At 51.0% G+C, this 26,101-nt stretch overlaps 1 protein-coding gene across 1 annotated transcript in view; it reads right to left on the bottom strand.

Moving 5' to 3' along the window:
* Positions 1–423: 423 nt before the first annotated feature.
* The window catches only part of MIPEP (mitochondrial intermediate peptidase), an 84,500-nt gene continuing 58,822 nt past the window's right edge, over positions 424–26,101 (bottom strand). The window contains exons 17-19 of the mRNA XM_081551054.1: positions 19,624–19,745; positions 17,596–17,669; positions 424–2,842 (exon numbers count right to left, since the gene is read on the bottom strand). Coding sequence (XP_081407180.1) covers positions 2,745–2,842; positions 17,596–17,669; positions 19,624–19,745 — 294 coding nt within the window. The 3' untranslated portion in view covers positions 424–2,744. The remainder of the gene's footprint in view (positions 2,843–17,595; positions 17,670–19,623; positions 19,746–26,101) is intronic.

Below are 26,101 nucleotides of genomic sequence, written 5' to 3'. Positions count from 1 at the left end.
CATTTAGCACATTACATTGTTGGGCAGCCAGAAAGGATTCCCTCTTAAATTACACATTCATTTTATTTTCATCTCAGAAGAGTTTCCTTAAATTCATTGAAGGGCATGTCTTCAGCAGACCTCCCGCAATGTGCTGGTCACTGTCCTGGGCTCTGGGGAAACAGGAGGACACGAGAACTGGGGCTTGGTGATTCCTTCTGTCCCAGGCATCCTGGCTCCACCCGGAACCCTGGCTGCTCCCTGGCTCCCGGCTCTCATGGCGTGTCTGCACTTAGCCCACACTCAGCGCACTCTTCATCTCTCCTTGGCAGTTCTGTTCCTGTCTGCTCTGATAATGTTTTAAATCACTGCACTGTAATCAGTTTCTCCGCTTTTTTCTAACTCTTCTTTTTTTAGCTTCTCTTATTTTTAAATTTCTGCTTGTTCTTTCTTGATGGCTTTCAGCTTCATAAGTACCATGTTTTCTCAAGTCTCACTAAGAATAGCTGAGATGTTTTCTGTAATGTGCCTTAGTGCCTTCAAAAACAATGTCCAGCACTGCTGTATTTAAAATGAGCAACCAACAAGGACCTACTCTAGAGCAACAGGGACCTCTGCTCAATGTCATACGGCAGCCTGGATGGCAGGGGACTCTGGGGGAGAACAAATACATGTATATGTATGGCTGGGTCCCTTCGCTGACCACCTGAAACTACAACATTGTTGGCTGGGTAGACCTCAACACAAAATAAAAAGTTTAAAAACAAAATAGCGTTCCAAGTTGGGATCTTCCAGCGTCTTTCAGGTGAACTTCCATTCCTTCCTCTGAGGCTCCCTGCGATTTCCTGTGCCACTGTCTCACCCTCAACTGAAAAGGGAGAAAGGCCCAGGGGCTCGGTGCCGGGTACACCTGGAGCTGCCGAAGCACCTCTTCAAACTTACCTGTAACTGACAGCAGAATGGTGTCAGCATCTCCAGGTCCGTTTCCCAGACGAGAGTCAGCGTTTGTGTCAGGCAAGTATGTCCCTTCCCCAGCTCAGAGATCATGGTGGGGAGGGAACCCAGCTCTGCCTGTGGCCTGCCCTCCTTCCCAGCCCAGGATCCTCCGGGCGTTGGGGTTTCCACGTGTTCACAGATTGAGAAATTCAACAGTGGAGGAACTGGGAGAGGAAGGCAGAAGGGTGGTTTTCAGGGTACTGCTCCCGGGCTGGGGAGCAATGTGTTAGCCGTGCGAGACCTCAGGTGTGTTAGCCGTGTGACACCTCAGGAGACCCCCGCCCCAGCATCCAGGTGGACCCACACAGTGGGGGGAGGGGTCACTGATGTTTCTCCATATGGCTCATCTGTTTCTAGCCTGGAGAAGGTTGGACATGTGTCCTAGTTTTGAGGATTTTTAACCTTGCCTTTTTGCTTCGTCACTGGTCTTTCAGTGAGAAGCTGGAAGAGGCCACTAGCAGGTGTCATTTTAAACTAAAGCCTGTAATTAAATCCTTGACTTTGAAGGCGGGAAAAACTTATTAAATACTGTCCTACAGTCCCTTCAGCCGGAACCCCGGCTCCACATCCCCAGGTCTCTGCTTCTAGACTTGGCTGGGCTGTCAGACCTGTTTGTTGGCTTAGGTCTCCAGAAGCTGTCAGCAAACATACCCCCGTTTGCTGTAGCTGCCGCGTTCCTCTCTTTGCTTGCGTCTTTGCAGAACGTGCCTCTCTGACTGTAACTGTTACCACAGCCAGTGTATTCTGACAGATGCCTACCCTTTAAAAAAAAAACCGTCCTCGTGGTTTTCTTAAATCAGTTCGGTTTCTTACTGTTGGCCGACTCTGAAATCCCCAGCGTCCACGGGGCAGTTGGATTTCTTCCATTATGTTCATCACCCTTGTAGCACGTACCTCTGCTCGCTTGCTCTCTTAGCTTCTCGTCTTGGACTTTATTATAATTTCTTTGCTTTAAAACGAGTGTGACGCCACAACGAGTCAACGTTCCTCTCACCGTGTGCTCTCTAAGAGGTGTGGGTGTGTGTGTGGTGGCACGGTCAGTACACACGGAAGTTTTCTAGGAAGTGCGGGAGACAGTGCCGTCCTGCCTATGATGGTGACGTGGTAAGGCCACGCTGCCTTTTCAGAGGGCCTATCTTTTCAGTGTGAAGTGATTTTTAAAAATAATAACCTGTTTTTTCCTGATTAGCTTAAATTAGGTGGACTTGAAAATGGTTCTGGATGTAGTTAGATTATGCTGTTTGGACAATAAGGTCACCTTGACCTAAAAAAAAAGTCCTTCCTGTAATTAACACATGGCGATATGGTATGTAGGGATGTTTAGGACAGAGAGTGTCTGCATCCCGGTTCCGGATTTGTCGGAAGCCGACCTTGACACACAACTCCCTCCTTGTGTTGCAGTTCTGTGTCTCTGCCGTCAGGTCAGAGGTGCGCCTGTGCGGTCCATCCCTGACCTCGCGGGAGGAGCCAGGGCAGCCGCTGTCATGCACTGTGGAGACCACACGTGGTTTCTCTGCCGCCGTAACTGACTGCTCCACTTTCAGCCACCTATACAGCTGTCTTAAGAAATCACGCAGAGTCTGTCAAACAGGCTAAATGCCAGCATAATTTTTTTAAAAATTATTTATTCCAAGATCCATGGGTTTGAGGCTTTTCACAAGTTATCACAGAAGTGAAGACGGAACTCAGAAGCAAGTGTTCGTAGCTGCAGCACTTACAACAGAATCAGCGTCACCATGACCCTAACCTAAAGGACTCAGGTGTCTCCCTCACGTAGAATCCATGAGGAAGGTCTCGAAGTCTAGGTCCAGGTCAGAAACGAGGGTGTTTACAAAGTCGTCGATAGAAGGACGCTTCTGAAGCATACCTGCCAACAGAGAGACAGCCGGTCAGCCAGCTCGCTTAGGGACAGCAGAGCGGCAGAGACGGACAGCATGTCCACACGGTCGGGGACGCTCGGCTTCGTGAGCTGCGAGCTGGGAACGAGGACGTTTCAGAGTGTCTAGGCAGTGCCTGGGCTCTGAGCTGTTTCATTTTATTGCCTTTTTTATACTATCTCACAAACACTTAGCTTAGAGATTTAGCCCCAAATATGTTTTGGAGATATTACTATACCCTTGGAGCCCACTTGACCAGGAGTACAAGGAACCATGCATCAGGTTTGGGGGCCGGGGGTGCTCCCACCCAGGCCACCATCTGCAATGGAACATACAGAGCTTTGGGCAGGCCTAGGGCTGGACCCACAGACACAGTCGCCCCCACTGGGGAACACAGCCACAGGGACTGGCCAAGGCCTGGCTTGTACAGTGGACACAAAGCAGCAGTGCCAACACGTCCTTGTCAGCCCCTCACTAGACCCCATGTGCTAAGGAACGATACGGATGCCGTCATATTCTCACCACAGCCCCAGATATTTTCATCCAGGTCCTCACATCTCCATCACAGGGACCATCTGAGGAATAAGGACTGGCTATTGGAAAAGAATTTTGTTGCTGTGTCTTTAATTACAAAACTAAAGTTCAAAGCCATTTTCTTTTTACAGTTAAATAGTTCCTCGGGACAAGAAAGGTCCCCCCCAGTCCCCCCGTGTCTCTAGTGATGGGACGTGATGGCTCTGACGATGGCCAGGCAGCGCCTTCCACTCAGTGTCTTGGAGACGCAGGCTTTCACGTAAGCAGAGCAGTCAAGCCCGTTTGTGCATTTCCTATGGGCCGGGGTTCTTAATGCAGGGAACAGTTGTGGGGCAAACACTGAAACATGACTTTCGGTCAGATGTGTTCTCCTGTTTCACCATTCCCTTCCTTGTAACATTTGAAACATCTTATAATTACAAACTACAAATGACCGCTTGCTTGTAATTAAATGGTTAGAACCGTCAGAAGGTGGGGCCAACCTGTGCAGTGAAGTATTCCTGTCACCTCCGCCAGGTGTCCACGAACACAGGGCCCACCACCTCGGGGCCACACCCTCTCCAGGGCCACCTGCAGCCACTCCTGCATCTCAGAGGACGGCCGCCGTGGCGCAAGCGGAGAAACGCACACGCGCTTGGGGGAGTTTTAAATAAAACCTGGCCCGAGAGGAGTGGTTGGACCGTGGTGTGTGTGCTGCGACCGGTGAAGACGAAGGTTCAGAGAGGACGCACTAGACACCAGGGTGGGAATTCTCCTGCCACACGGCTGCAGTGTCCTCGCTTTAATTAGATTTATGTGTTTGCAAGTGTCCACATGAACTAACAACTTCTACACAGGGAATTAAAAACAAAATGTTTTCAGGCAGTGCCACAAGTAAGAAAAACTGAAGTTAGTGTTTACATATGTAGATGGTAAAGATTCCAGCAACGCATGGATTTTTTTTATAAAGCTGGTGAAGATGTTCTCTGTGTCAAGTCTTAGTCTTAAAAGGGTGGTGATGAGATGAGCAGTTTCGTAGGCGCCCCCAGAACCCACTGGAGGGCCAAGTCCAGAGCGGGTGGAGTTGACACACATTCTCTGGAGGGCAGGGGCGGGGAGCGCGGGGGGCAGAGACTGTAAAACAAAACCGAGGGTAACTTGCCCCTCAGAGGGACACGTGGGTGGCGGTGTAAGACAGACCGGCTGCAGGGAACCCTCAGGGAAGCAGAGTCCCCCCTGCCTGTCCTCCGCAGGCCCACAGGGAACAGCCCGTAAAGCAGTTACGATGATGATTTAATTTATTTTCCTCCTCCTTTTCCCCGAGAGGCGAACGGGCTGATAAAACCTGGGGCAAGCCCGAACGCTTCCGTCTCGACTGCTCTGCTAAACCAGTGTGTTCACGACCTTGGAGGACCGGGTGGCTGTTCCAGGCCTGACGGCAGTGAACTAAGGTCTCCAGGGGCTCTGGGGCGGGCTCCAGGGGCAGCGGGGGCCCCACCTGAGCTGGGTGCTGGCCTGTGTGCAGCGCCATAGCCTGCCGCTCAGGGCCTGCCAGCTGTGGATTATGTGTGTGCCCACAGGGGACGCCATCCTGGCCGCCACACTGGGGTGACTGGGGGGCAGCTGGGCCCCAGGTATGGGGCCTCCTGCCTTCCTACACCCAGCTTGGTGCCAGCCTTGTGCCCCCCGGGGACCCACTCCCGGTCACGATGACGGGAGGCCTGCGGACACCAGGGCAGTGAGCCTGGTGTGGGTGCCCAAGTGGCTTGTCTGCCCCAACACGGAGCCTGGAAGCTGCTGTCTCAGCTGGCTTTTGCTTCTCCCCTTGACTCTGCGGCCACCTCTGTACTTTTCCCCCAAATTGCTTTCTGCTCGGTCAGCCTGAGTTGGTGGTTTCTTTCAAGAAGATTCCCACCTGATAAAGAGATTAGTTCACAAGTTATTAAAGAGAATTTAATGATACCTGGGGGACATTGATATTTTTGTTTGAGGACCAACTTTCTAGACCCAGGGTTTGGAGTAAAAGCAGGTGCTTTTTGCTCCTTCTTGTCTCATTTAAATGACCACATCTTCCCACAGATAGCGGGAACAGGTGACATACAGGCAAGATTTACCATCAGATCTCCTCTCTAAGGTCACTGGCGGGCAGTGAGAGCTGTCTTGGCCTGAGACAGGGGTGAGTCCGTCTCTGCCCCCAGCCCCACCTGCTGTGCTGAGGGGTGCGCTGGGGGCAGGGTGAGAAGGGGGGGATGCTCTCTCCAGAGCACGCGGTTCCTCCTGAAATTGCTTCTTTCCTGGGGGAACTGGAAGGACCTGCCCTTCTGTCTATGGGCCTCATGGTGTGACAGGCGCTCATGGACTGAATGTGCTCCCCAGAGCCCAGGAGAGGGGCAGGTGTGGCCCCCACAGCCGCGAGGCCAGGCCCTCAACACCTGAGGCGGCCGGGGTGGGTCACCCCCCAGTTCTTTCTAAACCAGAGATAAAAGCTAACCACACTCCTACATTTCAGGCACAGCACCGGTACTTGGTTCAAATGAAGGTACGTCAGCCAGATTTCTATGAGAATTAAGGCCCACAGGCATCATCTGTTTAGGGACCATAGCCCAGCTCTGAACACCCCAGGGGAGCTGCCGCGGGGGCTGGCGCCGGGCACGTTGGGCTTTCAGGCCGAAGGGAACATTCCCTGGCTCAGCCCAGCATCTTACAACCTCAAATTTCCGGCTGTTCTCTCTGCTGACTGTCTCAAAATCTCCCTCTGAAGGATTAGAGAGGAGGAATACAGCAGAAAGATAAATTCCTCCTTTACTGAACAAGACTGAAGGTGCCCCTAAAGAGGGCACTGGTGGTTAGAGCCAGGGCTTGGTGAGTAACCCTGGTCAACCACCCGGTAAAGGGCCTTCAGCCCAGACCGGATTTCCGAGACTTGCTCCTGCTAGAAGCAGCCTGAGCGGAGGCTGACTGGTGAGTGAAGTGTGTGTCTAAGGACCAGAACACCAGCAGGGTGTCATCTACACAGCTTGACTGCTGTAAGAACTGAATAATGTGCACTGAATGCACGGGAAAGGCCCTGTAACTGGTAACAAGAACCATCAGAGTGAAAGTTCAAGGGCTGAGGATGAGGTTGCTTATTTTCTGCCCAAGTTGAATTTCAAAATGCTGTCTGTGATTAAGTATTTAGGGGTTTTATCATCAGACACAATCCCGAGCTGATTATCCAGCTAATGAATGGCATCTTGCTTTGTATTCTCTGGCTTTTCCACCTGCTTTTGATGAGATAACTTTATCTACAGAGAGAAGGAAACAGAAGTGGTAACTAAAATCAACCCATTTTCTACCTGTTAGCAGCTGTGATACAAGGTTTACCAAAGAGACCATGGGGATGGTGGAGGAGTCCTGGGGATGAACAGTGGCGATGGTCACATGGGGCTGAGGGGCACTGAACTGCACATTCACGGTTGTAAGAACGGGACATTCTGTGTCACACACTTTACCACAACTTAAACAAGAAGGGACCAGAAACACCGAGACAGCCTATGATTGGCCCACACACTCAGCTGCCGTTGCTCCGGCAACACAGGACGCCCCGGACTGCGGGTCATCCACGTGAACCACCCTTGGGCCTGAACACCCATCCCAACAGTTGACGGGATGCGCCAGACCACGGGTCATCCACGCAGACCACGGACTGCCCTCGGGTCTAAACACCCATCCCAATAGTTCACAGGATGCACTGGACCACGGGTCATCCACGTAGACTGTGGACTGCCCTCAGGTCTAAACACCCGTCCCAATAGTTCACAGGATGCGCCAAACTGCAGGTCACCCATGTGGACCGTGGACTGCCCTTGGGTCTGAACACCCATCCCAACAGCTCATGGCCGCTTTTCACGCTGAGATAACTTTATGTGCCAAACTCGGCCAGATTGATGGGAACTGTAGCCCGAGCCGGCCTGGCCGTGTGAAGTGAGCTTTCTGAGGTTGGAGCTCACCCGAGGGCTGGCTCTCCTGGGCCTCAGATGCATAGCTCCTCGCTCTCTCTTGTTCTGAAGCTTCCTGGGTTCCATGCTGGGCTGTCCACGCTCTTCTCTAAAGGTGGTTCCAATACCTACTGTCGGTCCCAGGAAAATGAAGACATCAGCCAGAAGGGAAACTCCGTTCCTCCTTTGAACTGAAAACCTCCCCAGCCCCTTGGCCGGGCAGAACCCGTGCTATTCGGAGCTGGGTTCTGCCTGGGGCCCTGCCTGTGGGCAGCCAGGCCCGGCACGTCTGGCCAGGTGGGAGCGGACGTGGGAAGTGGAGCTGTGGACGTGCCCTGTTCCTCATTAGTTTATCCCAGTTTCATCGTCGTATTTAACAATTCCGTTTACCGAGTACCTTTCTGGGTTACAAAACATTTTGCCTTTTGAAGCTCCAAGTCTTCCTTAAACAAACACACCCACACATCAAACACGTCCACGCCCTCTGAATAACCAGTGCTTTTACGAAAGGGAGGCCACAGCCTGGGGCACCCAGGTGCTCCTTCCGGGGAACTGGGGTTCTGTTCACATGGCTGTGACTTTGGTTGCCGTTCACCCGTTACTGACACTGTGGTCGCCCCAAGCTGTTGCATCCTACGTCTGCTTCCTCTTCTCCGCATGAGAAGGGAGGTTCTGCCGGCCAGAGGAGGTTCTATGTGGTCAGGACTGCGGCCTTCCTGTGAGCGGGCACGCGTCCTCACTGAGTGAGGTCTCACTCTGCCGTGAAACCACTGCCGTGTGGAAGGTAGAGGCACCATCATCTCCGTCCCCGGGACGTCTTGCCCGGGGCACCGAGAGTGTCATCTGAGCATCAGGGTACGAGGCGGCTCAGCTGCTGACAGTGGTGACAGAGCGGCCAGCAGGTGTGGTGCTGACACGCACACAACTGTGCCCAATGCAAGCACGCCCTGGTCTACCAGAGAAGAGGTCAGAGACACTAGCAGTCCACACCACTCGGGGGGTGGGGAGCGCCTGAGCCTGAACTCTTTTAGTCCTGTCTGCACGGGGTGACCTTGGGCAGGAGGCCACCCGAGCACCCTGGGACCACAGACAGGCGGGGACACACGCAGCGCGCTCAGCACGGGCGGCCCCCGCACCACGGTCAGTGTGGCTCTCACTGCACTTCTCTTGCCAGCACCCTTCCCCCTCCCGTCCGTTCAACTCTAGATACAAAAGCAGCAGAAGTCAGTCTTGATGGCTAATATCCAATGTAAAGTACCTTAGGAAAATCGGGGCACAAGGCTACTGCGACATTTTAATAAAATGCTCATCCTGAAGGGAAAAGAAAGTGCAGGAAGAAGACAAAAATGTAGGGCTATTTATAACCTCCAGTTATTTTGAGGTATGATTTAAGATTTCAAGAATTTTTAAATTAAAGCTCCGTTTTGTTTAAACTGATTGAAGGGAGGATGTAAGTGGAGTTCAGCTGTTGTCCCCACCCTGCCGCTAAACACACTCAGTGCCGTAAGGAGAGGGGCTTACTTGACGTACCCCAATTTACATGATGGGGTCGAGTATTTGAGACATGCAAACTCAGAGATTAAGGAGGGGTTGTCCTGTCTTACAGACTTGTATCACCTGGAGCCGTGGGGGCAGGAGCCCGGGCTGCCTAGGGGAGGGGAGGGGCTGGACCTGTGACTGCAGGGAGTGCACAGTGGACACGTCCACTCGCCGGGGCCTGAACACATGTGGTGTGCGATGCAAAGTGCGGTCAACACAGTACAAGTTAAATTCTGCTTAGAAGTTACCTTTCCCAGAGGCTTTTCTTCCTTGCTAGCAAAAAGTATGTTGGTTGAATTTATTCACTGGAACACCAACAATGTCGATAGCGGGAAAATGCAAGGACCATGAAGGCTCCAGGGCCACATTTACAGACGGAAAGACCTGTCCCTTCCTGGGAAAGCGACTCCTCCTACCCAGGTGAAGCTGTCACCCACACCCCAGGTCTAGGAAACACTCATCCGTTTCTGGCCTGTGTCCGCGGTTTTCTGCCTGCTCTGTCAACAATTCCTGGGATCCCACAATCCGTTTATGTAGAAAAACGAAAACTTGCACTCTTTCCAGGAGGGCACCTTCTCTTCTTGGTTTATCCTGTGTTGGAAACACTGACCTTGTCTTCACTTTTAGCTCTTTGCATCTCTGTCACTGAAGGTTTGACCTGTGCTGTTTATAAGCAGAATCTGATGAGCTCTTGGAAGGGTGGGGGCTATACAGAACACTGCCTGCCTCCAAGACAGATGATGGACTGGACACACCTGGGGACGGCGGGGTGGGGGACGCGGCTGCAGACTCGGGTCTGATACCCGCTAATGGCAGGGGCACGTCCAGAGCCTCCTTACCCCTCGACAGGCGGCCTGTCCTGCAGGCTCAGGTCTCGCTAACTCTTCTGTTACCTGTGTCTGTTGTGCTGACCGCATGACGTCCATTGTCTTCTCTGCTAGATCCTTCTATGCTCCCCTGTATCACTCCATCTGCTACTCATTCGTTCCAGTGTTTTTTAATTTCAGTTACTCAATTTCTTCATTTCCGATTGCGTCTTTTTTTCACGCTTTCTAGTTTCTTATTAAAATTCTCACTGTGCTCGTGTATTCTTTTCTCTATTTCAATTAACATTTTTATTACCAACACTTTATCTGATACTTTTTAATGTGTTGTTTATTTTTCAGGGTTTTTTCTTGCTTTTTAACTGAGAGCATGTCCTCTGCCTCTGTGAATTCAGGTGAAACAGGGCCTGGTGAAGGGCTGTTGTCACGAGGGTGCGTTCCTGTCAAGACCATACGAGTCTTGACGCTTTGTGGGGAGAGCTGCCTCTGACCTGGACACGTGCTGTGTCTTTGCTCAGGGTGAGCTGGAAGCTGTTGCTGTGGTAGGGCTGGAGGCAGGCGTGAAGTAAGGCTTCCTTTCTGCTTGGTGGCCGTCACTGCCCTACTGGGGTCTGACCCCAGGATGCTGGAGGAGGAGCCCTGAGGTCAGGCCTGGGCCCTCTCTGCTCCGGGGTGCTTCCCCTTGTCCCTGCATGGGACTCGCCACCGAGGCCGGGGCTGGAGCCGGGGTGCCCGCAGGCGCTGCCCTCGGCTGATACGGCCTCGGGTGCAGGCCCCTCTGTCCCTCACAGCCTGTCCCCGCCCTGTTGTGACGCTGTGCCGTGTGGCCTCCTTGTGCCCTGGATGGCGAGGCCCGCTCCCCGAGGCGAGGTCTCTGTCTCCCCGAGTCCCCTCCCAGGGTGCGGACCTGAGCTCTGTGCTCACTTCCTCAGCTGTGCCTGCACATGAGTCCTGCTGCCAGTTTCTGGTTAGTTTCCAGTGAGAGTCGTTGCACGCGTGCATGGATTTTAATGTGTTCCTGGGGAAGGGAGGGTGAGTCCCACGTCCTCCTCTACTTCACCATCTTGTTGGAACCCCCATAATCACGTTTTTAATGGCCCAAGAAACATCTGACCTTCTAGGTGAACACTTAAGTGAGTTCGCGTAACAGAGCCTGCGGGCAGACCCTCTGTGGGGCTGGCACGGTGGGGCCCAGCTGCCACCTCCTCTGAGAGTCGAGACTCTGCTCGGGGCCATGACTGTGACCACTTGGGAACGAGGACCCTGAAGGGGCGTCCATCACCTCACGTCACCCAAAGAGTTGGGATCAACACGACTGGCTGGTGCTGACCATGAACACCAGGCAGGCAGTGCTTCTCCCTTCCTTCCAGAGCACAGGATGGAAAAAGGGGGGTCACTGTGTGGCCCACACTCAGGGGACACAGTGCTCAGTGTCTCGAGGGGGGCACACCTGTAGAATGCACCTGAGTTCTCCCGCACGAGAGGTCCGTCCCGTTTGTTTATTCAGTCACTCCTGTCAGGGTGCACTCCTGCTGTATACTTCGTGTGTATTATGTCCCAATGCTGCCTTATTCACTTTTTTGCTCAAATTGTTGACATTTTGGCCACTGCGCATTCATTTATCAGGAGCCGGGGTCCCCTGACACACACACCAGGCTGTGCGTGTTCCTGAGCATGTGGTCCTCTCCCAGGCGGGGACGCCCGGCCACCCCTGCCCTGGGCAGCCCCTGGCCCTCCAGCAGGGAGGGCATCAGACCTTCTCCCCTAGAGGAAGGTGTTGGACCAAGCTCAAGTGCCCCCGGACCAAGGAGGTTTCTATGGGAAAGCGAAATTCTCTTTACACACAGGGATAAGGGAAGCCCTCTGGAGTATACAAACCACAAATTCTGACTTGTTTCTTGTCTAAAAATAATACGCAACAAGTTAGAAGAGATGATATAGGATAATTAAGGCAAAAACGAATGTGTTTTGAAAACCACAGAGCTCGGCAGAAATGTAAGGTATTATGATTTTAATCAGCTTACGGAGAGGCCCTGTGGGCTTCTAGACTTGGGTTCCATGAGTCAGTCTGGCAACACAGAAAAACTGAAGGAAGTTTCAGTGAGAACTGACTCATTTATCTACATTTCTTTTCATCTTATCTGATGTTTGGTGCTTTTTAAAACTCTGTCAAGTTAGAACATTCTCTGTCTATGGGCACACTGCTTTTGGCCAGAAGTCATAAAGCTAAGAGTTTCTTTTCTGGAAAGGGGAACAGGAATAAAGTTGTTTAACTTTTAAAAATAACTGCTTGAAAGACTAAACTCTTGGGCTTTGCCCTTTCCTTTCCCCACAGAACTCTCTGTGCAGAGGCTGCAGGGGACACCGGGACCCACAACCAGCAGTGGAAACGTGAGACCCAGCGGGCAGGGTGCATACGTGGCTGCGGTCAGCCTCGTCCAGGGGCCAGTATGCCGGAGCGTGCCCACACACGAGGTGGACGGCTCCGCCACGGAGTCAAGGAGCTCATGGGGACACACGGGACAGAGAAGTTCACTGCTGGTCGGGGGCGTCAGGCAGGCCTCACCAATGGGAATAGTTAGGATGTGGCATTAAACACACACAGATTTTGGGGGATCACTGAGGCCTCCAGGCTCAGGCCACTGACATCCTCACAGTCTAAGACCCACCCAGACTCAAGTCAGACGTTACAGATAAGCTGAGGAAGACGTGTGAGGGGCATGAGCCTCGCTGTCTGTGGGGACTGGGGGCCGGACGGAGGTCACAGGGTTCAGTGAGCAGCAGGGCAGGAGGCATGGGAAGGGGAGGTTTTTCAACGTGTTGGGTTTTTCTGGTCATTTAAAGATAAAATCTGAAGCTAGGAACAAAACAAGGGACACTTATTCAAGACCTTTGGATAACATGGAAGAAAGATAAAGTGGTCTGCAAGGGACGACGGACCCTCCTGTGAGGAATTCACCTTTCTTCTCAGAGTGCGAGATAGTACCGCTCTGACCCCACCAGCCTCCTCAGGGGCACCAGGTATCAACTCACTTGCATGCTTTTCTTCTTCCTAGAGAACCATTCAGTTTCTGAAGAACTTGTGAGAGAAACTGTTCACCACAGCACACCTAAAGTTTTCTAGTACATTTTTGAAAACGACATAATGAATATAGCTTATATCATCATGGTTTTATTTTAAGCAAAAAGTAAGTTCTCTTATTACCAAGAAGTGTGATGCTTAAACCAGAGAACACTGCAGGGTATGGAATGTGCAAAGACTGCAACTTACCCCAGAATTCTTGGATTTGGTCAGGTGTTGCCATCTTGTGTTTAGTGGAGGATTAAGTAACTAAATATTCTGCTTAAAACATCCTTATATGAGCTATGGATGTGTTTAAAACGAGATAAGGACATAATTTCGACTTGAAGATTAGAAAGAAGTGGGTTTTTTTTCCCCCCCTGCATATAGCATCAAGCTAGTGGAGGTGATGGAATTCCAGTTGAGCTATTTCAGATCCTGAAAGATGATGCTGTGAGAGTGCTGCACTCAATATGCCAGCAAATCTGGAAAACTCAGCAGTGGCCACAGGACTGGAAAAGGTCAGTTTTCATTCCAATCCCAAAGAAAGACAATGCCAAAGAATGCTCGAACTACCGCACAATTGCACTCATCTCACACGCAAGTCAAGTAATGCTCAAAATTCTCCAAGCCAGGCTTCAGCAATACGTGAACCGTGAACTTCCAGATGTTCAAGCTGGTTTTAGAAAAGGCAGAGGAACCAGAGATCAAATTGCCAACATTCACTGGATCATCGAAAAAACAAGAGAGTCCCAGAAAAACATCTATTTCTGCTTTATTGACTATGCCAAAACCTTTGACTGTGTGGATCACAATAAACTGTGGAAAATTCTGAAAGAGATGGGAATACCAGACCATCTGACCTGTCTCTTGAGAAACCTGTATGCAGGTCAGGAAGCAATAGTTAGAACTGGACATGGAACAACAGACTCATTCCAAATAGGAAAAGGAGTATGTCAAGGTTGTATACTGTCATCCTGCTTGTTTAACTTATATGCAGAGTACATCATGAGAAACGCTGGGCTGGAAGAAACACAAGATGGAATCAAGATTGGCGGGAGAAATATCAACCTCAGATATGCAGATGACACCACCCTTATAGCTAAAAGCAAAGAACTAAAGAGCCTCTTGATGAAAGTGAAAGAGGAGAGTGAAAAAGTTGGCTTAAAGCTCAACATTCAGAAAAGTAAGATCATGGCATCTGGTCCCATCACTTCATGGGAAGTAGATGGGGAAACAGTGGAAACAGTGTCAGACTGTATTTTCTGGGGCTCCAAAATCACTGCAGATGGTGATTTCAGCCATGAAATTAAAAGACACTTATTCCTTGGAAGGAAAGTTATGACCAACCTAGATAGCACATTTAAAAGCAGAGACATTACTTTGTCAACAAAGGTCTGTCTAGTCAAGGCTATGGTTTTTCCATTAGTCATGTATGGACCTGAGAGTTGGACGGTGAAGAAAGCTGAGCACCGAAGAATTGATGCTTTTGAACTGTGGTGTTGGAGAAGACTCTTGAGAGTCCCTTAGACTGCAAGAAGATCCAACCAGTCCATTCTAAAGGAGATCAGTCCTGGGTGTTCATTGGAAGGACTGATGTTGAAGCTGAAACTCCAATACTTTGGCCACCTCATGCAAAGAGTTGACTCATTGGAAAAGACCCTAACGCTGGGAAGGATTGGGGGCAAGAGGAGAAGGGGATGACAGAGGAAGAGATGGCTGGATGGCATCAGCAACTCGATGGACATGGGTTTGGTTGGACTCCGGGAGTTGGTGATGGACAGGGAGGCCTGGTGTGCTGCTATTCATGGAGTCGCAAAGAGTCGGACATTACTGAGCAACTGAACTGAACTGATTGATAGCATCGTTTTATTACAGCTGTGCCAATGTTTTAGATTGTAATTTAAAGGGAGAAACTGAGTATAAGTAAAAGGTGGAATTCATGTCATGGCAATAATATTCAGAGAGCGCTTCCTGGGACTCTAAAAGTGCTAATGGGTGCCTTAGTGTCAAATATTTGATAGCATCAACAAAGCATCTGATAACTATGATACTCAGTCATGGGCTTCACAGACAACCAACCCTTTTTCTTTTTAATTGGAGTATAACTGCTTTACAATGTTGTGTTAGTTTCTGCTGTACAACAATGTCAATCAGCTATAAGTATACATATATCTCCTCCCTCTTAAGGCTCCCTCCAACCCACCCATCCCACCCCTCTAGGTCATCACACAGCACTGAGCTGAGCTCCCCATGTTAAACAGCAGCTTCCCACTAGGTAGCTGTCTTATACAGGGTTTGTGTGTGTGTCAATGAAACCCTCTCAATTCGTCCCCCTCGCCTTTCTCCACTGTGTTCACAAGCCCGTTCTCTAAGTCTGTGTGTCTATTTCCTGCCCTGCAAATAAACCACACTTTATCTCTCTTGGGGAAATTGACTATCTCGAGTAATTTAGTAAAGCACCAGAGCTGCTACCTGCAGATCCGATTCTGTTTTACTGTGTAAAGACTTTTTCCCCCTTTTGAGGAAGGAAATGGCTTTTTAACTACGATTTTGTTTTCTTCAAGTGGCTTTTAGAATTTTGAGAGGGATTCTGTGGAGAAGGAAATGGCAACCCACTCCAGTATTCTTGCCTGGAGAATCCCAGGGACGGAGAAGCCTGGTGGGCTGCCGTCTATGGGGTCACACAGAGTCGGACACGACTGAAGGACTTAGCTGCTGCTGCTGCTGCTGTGGATTTACCCCGAGGCTCCTAGGCAGAGTTAGGAGAGAAGCCCGCATGTGCGGGGATCCGTGCAGGCCCTGCCCACTGAGTGAGTAACCTTAAAGCTCACCTGTGCCGTGTCCGTCACTCAGATCCCAAGCACAACTCAGAGAGTCCTGACTGACGAGTGGCTTGAGGATCCTCTCAAATGCTCACTCTTAGGTAAGTCAGGAGGTTAACCAGTTGTTATTTGGTCACAGAGGTACACAACTTGAGAGTAAGGGCTATGTTTCTTTACCTCCCGCTAGTTAATAGAACCCTTTACGTGTCCCTGGTAAGTACTTAGAATAGACGAAGCACCTACGTTTTCATAGAAAAGTAAGACCAGCTAGATTGAGCTGTCCCTCCAACTGTGACTTGTCCATCACTGCCCAAGGCTGTGAGCTTCAGTCCAGGACAGTCCTGCTTTGGGGCTCAGGCTGGCCGCACGCACACAGAAGAGGGGATGCCCCCGAAGGTCTTATCCTACAAATCCCACCCTGTGGGGTGACAGCAGGCGTCACACCCTCTGTTCATCTGCCAGGTAACTAAGCGTGTGGAGGAGTGGGTCTTGGGGGATGGTGTCAGGAAGATGTTAGTGCCCATGAGCAGAGCCAGCTGCGATCTGGATGCTCTATCTTCTCTAGTCTGAACCACAGGCCTGCTTTTCTCTTGTGAGTATGAGTTTCAGCATGGAAAAATACTAAGGTTCCTGACACAAAAATGTTTCATATGAAGAATAGACTTGCTGGAGAGATGACACAACATCTTAGAAGCAGAGGAGAAAAATACACCGAACGAGTTAACTCTGAAAAGGATTTGGTATTCTCCTCCGGCTGGGGCCGAATGTGGGCTCACGTTTATGTGTGCGGGCGTGCAGACGTGGGGTTGGCAGGGGCACACCGAGTGCCACCGCTGGGAGCTCTCGCCCAGGACCCCCGTCACAGCGGGCTGACCGTCTCCACGGCCCGCCAGCCAAGTGCGCTCATGCTCACCTGAGTCCACACGGAATGTACGGCCGGCTGTCCTGGGCTCCAAAGGCACAGGTTTGAGCCCGGCTCCTCTGCGCCCTGCCACGTGCAGGCTGGCCCCGAGCTGACCCCATCAGCAGGAGGGCAGAGGGAGCAGCCTCCGCAGGGGGTTGCTGGGAGAGTCAGCCGTCAGCGCCTCATCACGAGGGTGACCCGAGGCGATCCTGAGGGGAGGCCAGGGTTCACCCTGAAGCATAGCAGGGCTGGGCTGGCTGACCCGCGTTACACACTTGCCGTGGCATCGGACAGACCGAGCCTGGATGTGCGCACCCTCTTGGGAGGGCTGTGCACTCAGGGTCGCCTCTAGCGCCGGGCACGGCAGCAGCTCTTGGCCGCGGGGCTGGGTTGGACCAGCTGCGATGGACACAGCCCTTCCTGTGAGGACAGCAGTGCAGACCTGGGCAGCAGACATCACCTCACCCCTCACTAGCAGGATCATGGGGTTCAGCCTGAAGACAGTGCCACCCCACTCAGGGTGTCCTCCTGCTGTGCCGTCAGAGGACCCGCCACGGCGATGCTCACACCCCGAGACACCAGCACCACCCACCTCTCCTTGAAATACCGTGACAGTCTCTCCCATTCACAATTAGATTTTCGTCCAAAATGCACAGGAAAACAAGCACCATGCTATGTCACAGAGCAGACTTAAGTAGGTTCTAATTTTTTAACAAGTGAAAAAAACCCACCCTGATGCCATGGAATTTCTAACAGTGTGTACAGCCAGGCTTTCATGAGAGATAAGAAATGAATTCTTTAGGCTACCCACTGTAACCTATCAAAATCTAAGGCAAATTTTCTGAGAATTTGTAACAAGTTTCTGATTAGAGTGTTAGTAACATTTTGAGAGCTAAAGCCTGAAATTTTTTCCTTGTCTAAGTCAGTCAGTTACTGACTTGTCATCTGCGACACAGTGAGACACCCTCACAGCCACGTGCAAGGCTGAAGCATCCTCTCTTTAAAAGAAAAAACAAAATATGAACAGCTTTCATCACAGATGATGCAAAACAAACACACACACAGCTCAAAAGCTTAGAGCGCATCTCACTTCAGCTTACCTTGCACCATAAGCATCGGCTCCCTGCCCCCGCCATGGGCCAGCATCTCCCGGCGATAGCGCTCCCCCGCCGCCCTGTGGAGACGGGGTTGTTAGGACATCTTCAGGCACCCTCCACACCCCCGAGACCCCAGAGGAAGCCACACGGATGTCACAGTCACAGAAGCTGCCCTCCGTCATCTTCTGGTTTCTAAACATCCGATCCTATCTCCACCTTACTCTACAGAGACCAGTGGTGATACGTTCACTCTAAGAGGACGACTCTAGTTTTCACTTTGTTTGTAGCAAGCATGTGCTTTGTAGAAAGGACTGTGTGTTACATATCTCCTCCTCCATCATCTTTAGGATTACTTCAGTGAAGAGGAGAGATCTGAAATCACTTATGCCATTCTCTCAGCAAAGAATTGGAGAAGGTACCCAGCAAACAGAAAAATAACAGTGACACAAGAGTGAAGGCATAAAAATGTTCAGGAGAGGCCTTGGCTGTGGTCAGAGATCGTGGGGCATGGGGCCAGCAAAATAAGCAGACTGGAAGCGTTTTTACAGACGGAAATTCTCCAAATTAGTGACACCTGAAAACAAGTTATTTAGTGCCGAAAGTGAAAGTGAAGTTGCTCAGTCGTGTTCGACTCTTTGCGACCTCATGGACTATAGCCTACCAGGATCCTCCGTCCATGGAATTTTCCAGGTAACAGTACTGGAGTGGGTTGCCATATCCTTCTCCAGGGGATCTCCCCGACCCAGGGATTGAACCCGAGTCTCCCGCATTGCAGGCAGATGCTTTTACCATCTGAACACCAGGGAAGCCTACTTTTTAAAATAGAAAATGCAACTGCTCTAATGCATAATAACTAAAGTAAACAAAGCTTTCATTCCACTATTTCTGGACGCTCTTTATGTGGGCTATTTTGTGACTGTGGTCTCTAACCTGGAATGTTGCTAGCATTTCAGCATCAGAAACACGCTGACATCAGATGCTAATCCTGGCTCCATCCTGAAGGGAGCGCTGGGGCGGTGTGTGCCCCAGACAGGACCGTGGGTGGAGGCCGGGGACAGGCAGTGAGAGGCCCGCCTGCCTCAGCTCTGCTGCCTGGCTTCCAGCCTGGAGACTTTTCAGAACTGGGACCAAAAAGGATCTTTTGATAGAGCTTAGACATTTTCTAGTCCAATGAGTATTTTTACTAGCTTACTTTTACATGTCCATAAAAATATCGCAACTGCATGTCTAGGCGAGAATGCGTACATAAACAAGGTACAAATGCTGGGGAACACATGTACTTAAGGATATGTGGTTTTCTAGTAAAGTGTGATTCCTTTAAACAAGAGAGTATTTTGCCTATTTTATATAAATCTTCAGTAAAGAACTATAATCCCCAGAGTTGATTCATGGTATTCAATTTGGGCTTTAGAGCCTTTGAAAGTAATAAAATCTAAACAGCAGCCCAAATGCCAACGGAGGCGCAGAGGGTGGGAGATGAAATAGCATGTGGGCACCAGGCTGTAAAACACTTAGAGACTCTATCACATCAGATTCAACTGAGAATGACTATTAACCGCTGAGAAAACTCAAGCCTTTGCCAAATGACATGAAGAACTAAGTGGTGTGGGGTTGGGGGGAGTGAAGGACTAGGGATTAGCAGACCTAATCTTGGTCTGGTTTGTTCACTGTGACGCCTTGAACAAATCGCCAGCCCTCTCTGAGCCTGTGTCCCCTCTTAGAACACTCTCTGCCCCGGATGTGGGACTGATGTGTACCTGCCGGGGGAGTCTGAGGCCCCCGCCTTAGCCCCACCATCTGTGTGGCGAAGGGAAAGGATGCCCTGAGCGACTGCAAGCCCAGATGGAAATTACTGCTCTGCTTTCAAAGGATGCGCCTTCTCAGGACTCGTGAACTGGAACTGGCCTCTCTGGCCCTCCGGGGAGGACGCCCGGCCCACAGTGGCCCAGTTTCCTGCAGGGTCCAGGTGAGCTCTGGGCACCTGGCCTCGGATACAGAGGTGTGGGCCGTGAAACCCCCCAGGTCTGTTACCTGTTGAAAGGGTCCTGCCGGAAGCACTCTCTCCAGACCATGGACGCCACGGCCCTGGACATCAGGTAGGAGTAGTACTTGGCGCCATAACCCACCAGGTGGCTGAAGCGCAGCTGCCAGGCCTGCCGGACAGAAGAGACATAGGGAGGGTGAGCCCGCACATGTGTTCCCTCTGTCTCCCCCGACAGGGCGGCCCTCACGCCAGCACCCTCCACGTCGTCACACTCTGAGCCGGGAAGCAAGTCCCTGCCAGCCTGCAGGCTGGGGCCCGGCCCCCAGGACCCCGGCGTGAGGCCGTCCGTGGAGATGGGCCTCTGAAATGAGGCTGCTGGGGCAGCCCAAGGCCAACAGGGCTGGGTTACGTGGGTCGTACAAGACGGGGAGAACGGGGAGGGCAGGGCAGGAAGGCGACTGCCATGAGCCCAGGACAGGCCTCGGGAGAACTGCCCTGACCCCGACTGCCCTGTACAAGCTCACTGCGGCTGGACGCGGCTCGGACAGAAACAGATAGGATGTCCAGCCTCATGGCAGGAGTGCTGGTCACGAGCTGGACATGTCCACGGTCCCGTCTGGGAGGCCCGGCAGCGTCGCTGTCACGGTCAGAAAGGCCATGTGTGCTCCCAGGGAAGAGCCTCCCCCGGCAAACTTCCTGCACATGCTGGACGGGAGCCGAGAACAAGCTGCCACGGCTGCCTGGTAGGAAGCGGGCTCGCTCCGAGAGGCAGGCAGGCGGCCCTCAGGCACGCACGGAGCCGCTGCTACCAGGGCCCGTCCTCAGAAGATGCTTCTCTGAAACAAACCTGACCTGCAGGAGTAATCCTACTGTCTCTTTATGAATGCTTCAGCTGACAGCAAAGTTGTTTAAGAGGAAAACAAAAAAATTGAAGCTTAAGTTTCTTAACTAAGGTAATCATTGTCTAACAAATCCTTTCACACCCTGGAAAACAAAGTATGAAGTTTCATCAACACAATAAATGTTTAACTAGATAAACAACTTCTTCCTAATCGATTAAGCTGCAAACAACCAACAGCTCCTTGGTGACAGTGGCGCGGCCGATCTGAGGACACCCGGCCCTCCCCGTGGCACGGGGCCCTGAGCATCTCCCGCGAGCCCACCACAGCTGACTGGTTTGGGTCACACACAGAACTGAAATTTCCCTAAGAACAAGGTCCAGGGGCGCACGAGGCACTCACCGCTGTCTGTGAACAGCGGGGTGGATGGACAGGTGGACAGAGGATGGACACTTGAGAGCTGTGTCACAGTGGTTCCTCACAGGCTGGACTCTGGATCGAGACCAGGAGGCCGGCGCCTGGGAACAACACCCGTACCACAAGCAGGAGGGCGTCCCGGCACTAAGAACACATCAGGACCTCAAGCTGATTCTTAAACACAGCTTGTGTTTTCCTTCCTAAAGAGTTCCTTGACTGCACTATATGACAGTTGTTATAAGACTCTGGGGGCTGGCTTTGGCACCAGAGGCCAGGTTTGGACTGTTTACAGCATCTGCATGGGGTTTCCTCATGTGCGATTTGGTCTCCGTCAAGCCTCACAGACTCGACAAGCCAGGGGCCAGCAGGACCGCACAGGCTGGCGGAGGCCAGCGTGCCCCGTGCCCCCGCCGTGAGCAGGGCTGAAGGACAGCAAGACCGAGGGCACTCGTGCGCCAGCCCTGTGTGCAGCCCTCCCTCCGGGCTGTCCGCCCCTGCACGAGCAGCACTCTGCTCGGGTTATGTCCCGGGAGACCCAGCCCTGGGTGTCCAGAGAGTCCATCCAAGCATGTGGGAACCAGGGACCCCCGCCACACCTGCCTTCTCAGATGAATATTCTCTATCAATGTGTGTACACATTTTTCCACGAGGTCATAGAGACAAGCATTTCTAATAAAAAGTCCCCACTGACATTTTACCAAAACCCGTGAAACAGCAATGCCAAACTACACAGGGATTCTGTCTGGAATAAAGCAATTTTAAGAGAAACCCAGCCGCCGTGGTGGATGCCCCCTCTAGGCCCCGTCCTCCATGGATGCTTGCGTGGGCCTCCACCCTGTGAATGCGAGCAGGTCTGACCATAGGGACTTGGCTGAGGAGCGGGATGTCTGCGGGCTCGTCTCCCGCGGTCGGTGGCCGTGGTGGGAAAGCCCGCCTGGCAGGGACCCTGCAGGATCTGGGTGGGGGATTTGGGGCCTGAGGGCCACGGAGGTCCGACAGCTGATAGCAAGCAAGAAGTCAGCCCCCTCAGTCCTGCAAACATGAGAACTCTGCCAAGAACCCGGGTGGAGCAGGCAAGCCCCAAGTGAGACCTCAGCCCGGCTGACACCCCGACTGCTACCCCACCCACAGGAGCCGTGAACTGTGAGCTGGCTTAGCCACGACTGCAGGGTGACGTGTTACATGGCAGTAGAAGACACACACCAATATCTATTTGAGAACAGAGGGCTGGGCTTCCCTGGTGGCTCAGTGGTAAAGAATCTACCTGCCAACGTAGGGGACACGGGCTCCATCCCTGATCTCGGAGCAATGAAGCCCGAGCGCACAAGTAGTGAGCCTGTGCTCTAGAGCCTGGGAGCCGCAACCGTGAGCCCGAGAGCCTGGGCTCCGCAGTGAGAAGCCCGAGCTTCTCAACTACAATAGCCCCTGCTGGCCACAACTAGATAAAGCCCACACATAGCAACCACGACAATGCAGCCGTAAAGAAAGAAAATTATCAGAAAAAGAAAAAAAAATTAGAGCTGTGCTTAGAAATATCAAGAGAAACAAACTGAAAATTAACCAATCCTTATTAAAGTATATCGCTGTGTCTTCGTGAAAATTTTTGAGGAAGGTATTTTTACAAATATTTTGTAACTTTTAATAATTTTAATAATTATTTTTTTTAACAGTTTCTATTTTATAGTAGACTCAAAAGCATAAGCGGGTCAAGGCCACGGGCAGGTGTCTGCCTTGCCCAGCTGGCCCTGGCCTGCACCACTGCCCCCCGGGCCTCTGGTGACTCAGGGTGGCCTCGCGCCAGCAGTGAGTGTGTAACTGCAGACCAGGTGCTTCAAAAGACAGTGGCTCACCCCCGCAACCTCCTTCCCTTCCTGCTCCCCTGGAAGAAGCAGGAACCAGACCCACACCTGGGACTCAGGGAGGCCACAAGCCGAGGAGCCCCTGGCCCGACCTGCTGGCCTCTGCCTTGCTGGGTTATCTCACTTAACACATTATTGACCTAGGAGCTTTTGCAGAAACTAACGGCTGTGCCCAGCGATCTGTTATTTAAATGAATATTGAAAGACCCTGGTCAATAATGTTTGGGCAACAAAAGACGTGTTAATACGTTTCTGGTCAGTAAGTAGTTAAGTCTCTGTTTCTGGGGGCTTTGTCGCAGCAACTTCACCTGGACTCCAACTGCCGAGCACAGAGGATGCAGAACCCGGAGTCCTAATCCGAGCTCCCCACCCACCCCCAGCCCCCCGTTCCTCCATACTGCCCACTCCGCATTTCTAACTATGGGACCTTCTGTGTTCCCAACACACGTGAAGATTACAGCCACCTGGACTTCAAATCCCACGGATCCTCAAACAGATCCCTGTGCCACATTCCCGAGTTCAGACTAGACCCTACAACTTGTAAATTAATTTCTATCCTGTCGGCTTCAACACATATCAAAGCACACCACCCAGCTATTTTTACGGCTAAAAAGGAGAGCCCCTGTGCAGAATGACGTCAGAGTACTACCCTAGGAGTACGCCAAGGTGCTGACTCTGCTGGCCCCAGGGAACGGGCCGCCTAGAGCTGATGGCTGCGAGAAGCTGACGCACAAGGACCCTACCCCAAGTGGAGCAGCGAGCTAGAATGTTGACACTGCTCTCTGGGATACAAAAACAAACCCCTCTCCATATTACCATAGAAGCCTGAATGATTTCCACAGTACCAGTACGAGAATTCCACAGTACCAGTACGAGAATTTTATAAAGTTCTTAATGACAACTAGAAACCATTTTCTCTGCTAATGGTACACTTATGGCTCATTTTAAGGAGACTGGGCCCAGTCTTCTAAGAGAAAAGTACTCCGAACTACCTAACCAAAATATTAATTCCATTGTCAATTATATTTAAACAGTGGGGCAAAGGATCTGCAAAAAAAAAAAAGTAAAACTCCATGAAAATACCAGTGTCTGTCAAAACCAACTCCATAACCAGAACAAAGACATAACCAATTCAGATGGAAATGTTCTTATCAGATGAAACATGGAAACATAATGGTGATCTAATTGATTGAGATAACTTAGGTGAATCCCTAAAATTATGAAGATATCAAGAAACAGGTTAAAAATGACTAATTAATGTGCTGACTACACACACACACAGTCTCAATTTCTGAAGTGAAAAAACAAAATTGAAAATGTTAGTAATTTTCATTAACTTTTCCCGGGGTCAGGCTGAGGTGCATGGGTGACACTGAGCAGTGGGTGACTCAGGGCAGTTAATTCTCAGTCACCTGTGGTCCCTGAAACCTGTGAAATCTGGTGTCCACACAGGAAACTCTTCACTTACCTGGCTCCTGCCTATCAGACCACTAACTTTACATGATCTGTACCCACGGTCCTTGGTGGGAATAATTGCTGCTTTGCAAACTTATTTTAATTCACACAGTCAACAATTGCTTCAGATCATATTAAAAGTGTGTGTTATAACTTCATTTGTAGACTGCAATGGGCTGCAGTGGATACGTGTCTCACTAAGGGTGATGAGATGAGACCTGATTTCTACAAAGAGGTGAGAACACCCTCCCACCTCCGTCCTGCTATGCATAGCTGGGGGGTCCCAGCCCCCACCCCGAGGGGAACACATGCCGGAAGTGCAGCCCAGGGCTCACGATGCCACATCACCTGCAGGCCCGTCCCTACGTTCATTCTGTACAGAGTAACTGACACATGACACATGTGACGGCCCCTGAAACTACGAGGGCTGCTTGCTTTCAATCGCCCTGTCATCAGTCTTCCCTGATGATCTCGTCTGAAGAATCTCTAACATTCCTGATGTAACAGCTTTTAGCAATTTCTTACCAAAAAAAAAAAAATCCTGCTGTATTTATGCTTGAAACATATGGAAACCCTGGGCAACGCCAAACAGTGCATACTACTGCAACTCAAAACAAGCGTTGGATAAAAAAAAGTCAGCACCTAAGCATTATTGGAACTTTTCACATAAAAGTACTCAGGTACCATCACTCCACAGGGTAGTAACAACAGGAACCCTGGGAGGCTTATTCTTGGTTCTCCAAGGTTTGAAGGTCAAGGTGTGATCTCCTGAAGGTCGGGTGTGAACAGTGGCCTGTTGAAGGCTGAAAAGAACTGATGCCCTCTTATTTCTTTCTAAATCTCTTCTCTAAACTCAGCCGTGGCCAGATATTATTCTCCAGAATCTTATGTATTTATTTATTCACTTTAACTTATTCTGTACAGAACTGGTTTGACTTTTTGAAGGATACACTAAGTTTTAAGAAGGACAATGAGTTAGAAAAAATGTGAGATAAATGTAAACTACCATCTGATTTATAGACCTCCACTGTGTTCACGTACAGGACTGAGCCGCATGAAAGGGCTATTTAGACTGCACACTGGCTTAAGTAGAAAAGTGTTATCGCTGAAATTGTGTAAATCATTTCAAATATTGTTTGATTTTATGCTTTTTAGCTTTTAAGTGTCTGAGTTTTTCTAAATGTTCTGAGAAAGTCTGGTTCACTTTCACTCTCCATAAATCAGCAAGCATTCCAAAGCTTCCCTGAGACTGAAAAAACACACACACATGAAGAGAAGGACCTGAAGAGCAAGTGTATTAAATAGAGCATGCAGCAGGGTGCTCAATTCCACAATTACTAACTGTACACACTACAGACCGAGAGTAAGCAACTCCATGGTAAACTCCTCTCATACTCAATAACCTGGTTGGGGATGCAGGTTCTCAGGGCACAGACCGCCATCACAGTGCTGGAGCATGTGGCTGTGGGCGCTGTCCTGGAACACGAGTGGCCTGGCCCACAGCCGTCCTTCTGGTCAGAGGTTAGCCTCAGCATCCTGCCCACACGTGGGGATGTCCATCTCCTTTAATGTGTGAGCCTGCTTCTCCTGATGCAGCCGCCCCACATGCAGTGATGAAATCTCCCTTCAGCAACCACGTGTTACACTGACGAGAACATTACTACTTAAAACTCGCTGTGTTCTCACCAGGCGCCAGGCACTGGGCTGCATGCTTCCACACGCGTGATCTCACTTGTCCTCACGATGACCACTCGAGTCAGTGCTCACGTTACAGAGGAGTGTCCAAGTCTCGAGCATCTGCTGTACCACCACCACGTGGGGTGACCTGCCCTGTCCTCTGAACTCCAGCTGCCCTGCCTGTGTCCACACCTCACTCCTGCCTTTGTGGTTGGAATACATGCCTCCTGACCCGGGAACAGGCTTTCAAACACACATACAGGCTTGCTCTCAAATCC

The sequence above is a fragment of the Giraffa tippelskirchi genome, chromosome 12 (assembly GCF_054371585.1).
Source record: "Giraffa tippelskirchi isolate mGirTip1 chromosome 12, T2T-mGirTip1v1.2.pri, whole genome shotgun sequence".
Lineage (NCBI taxonomy): Eukaryota > Metazoa > Chordata > Mammalia > Artiodactyla > Giraffidae > Giraffa > Giraffa tippelskirchi.
The sequence above is the reverse complement of the archived record's forward strand: the minus strand, read 5'-3'. Positions and strand labels throughout refer to the sequence as shown.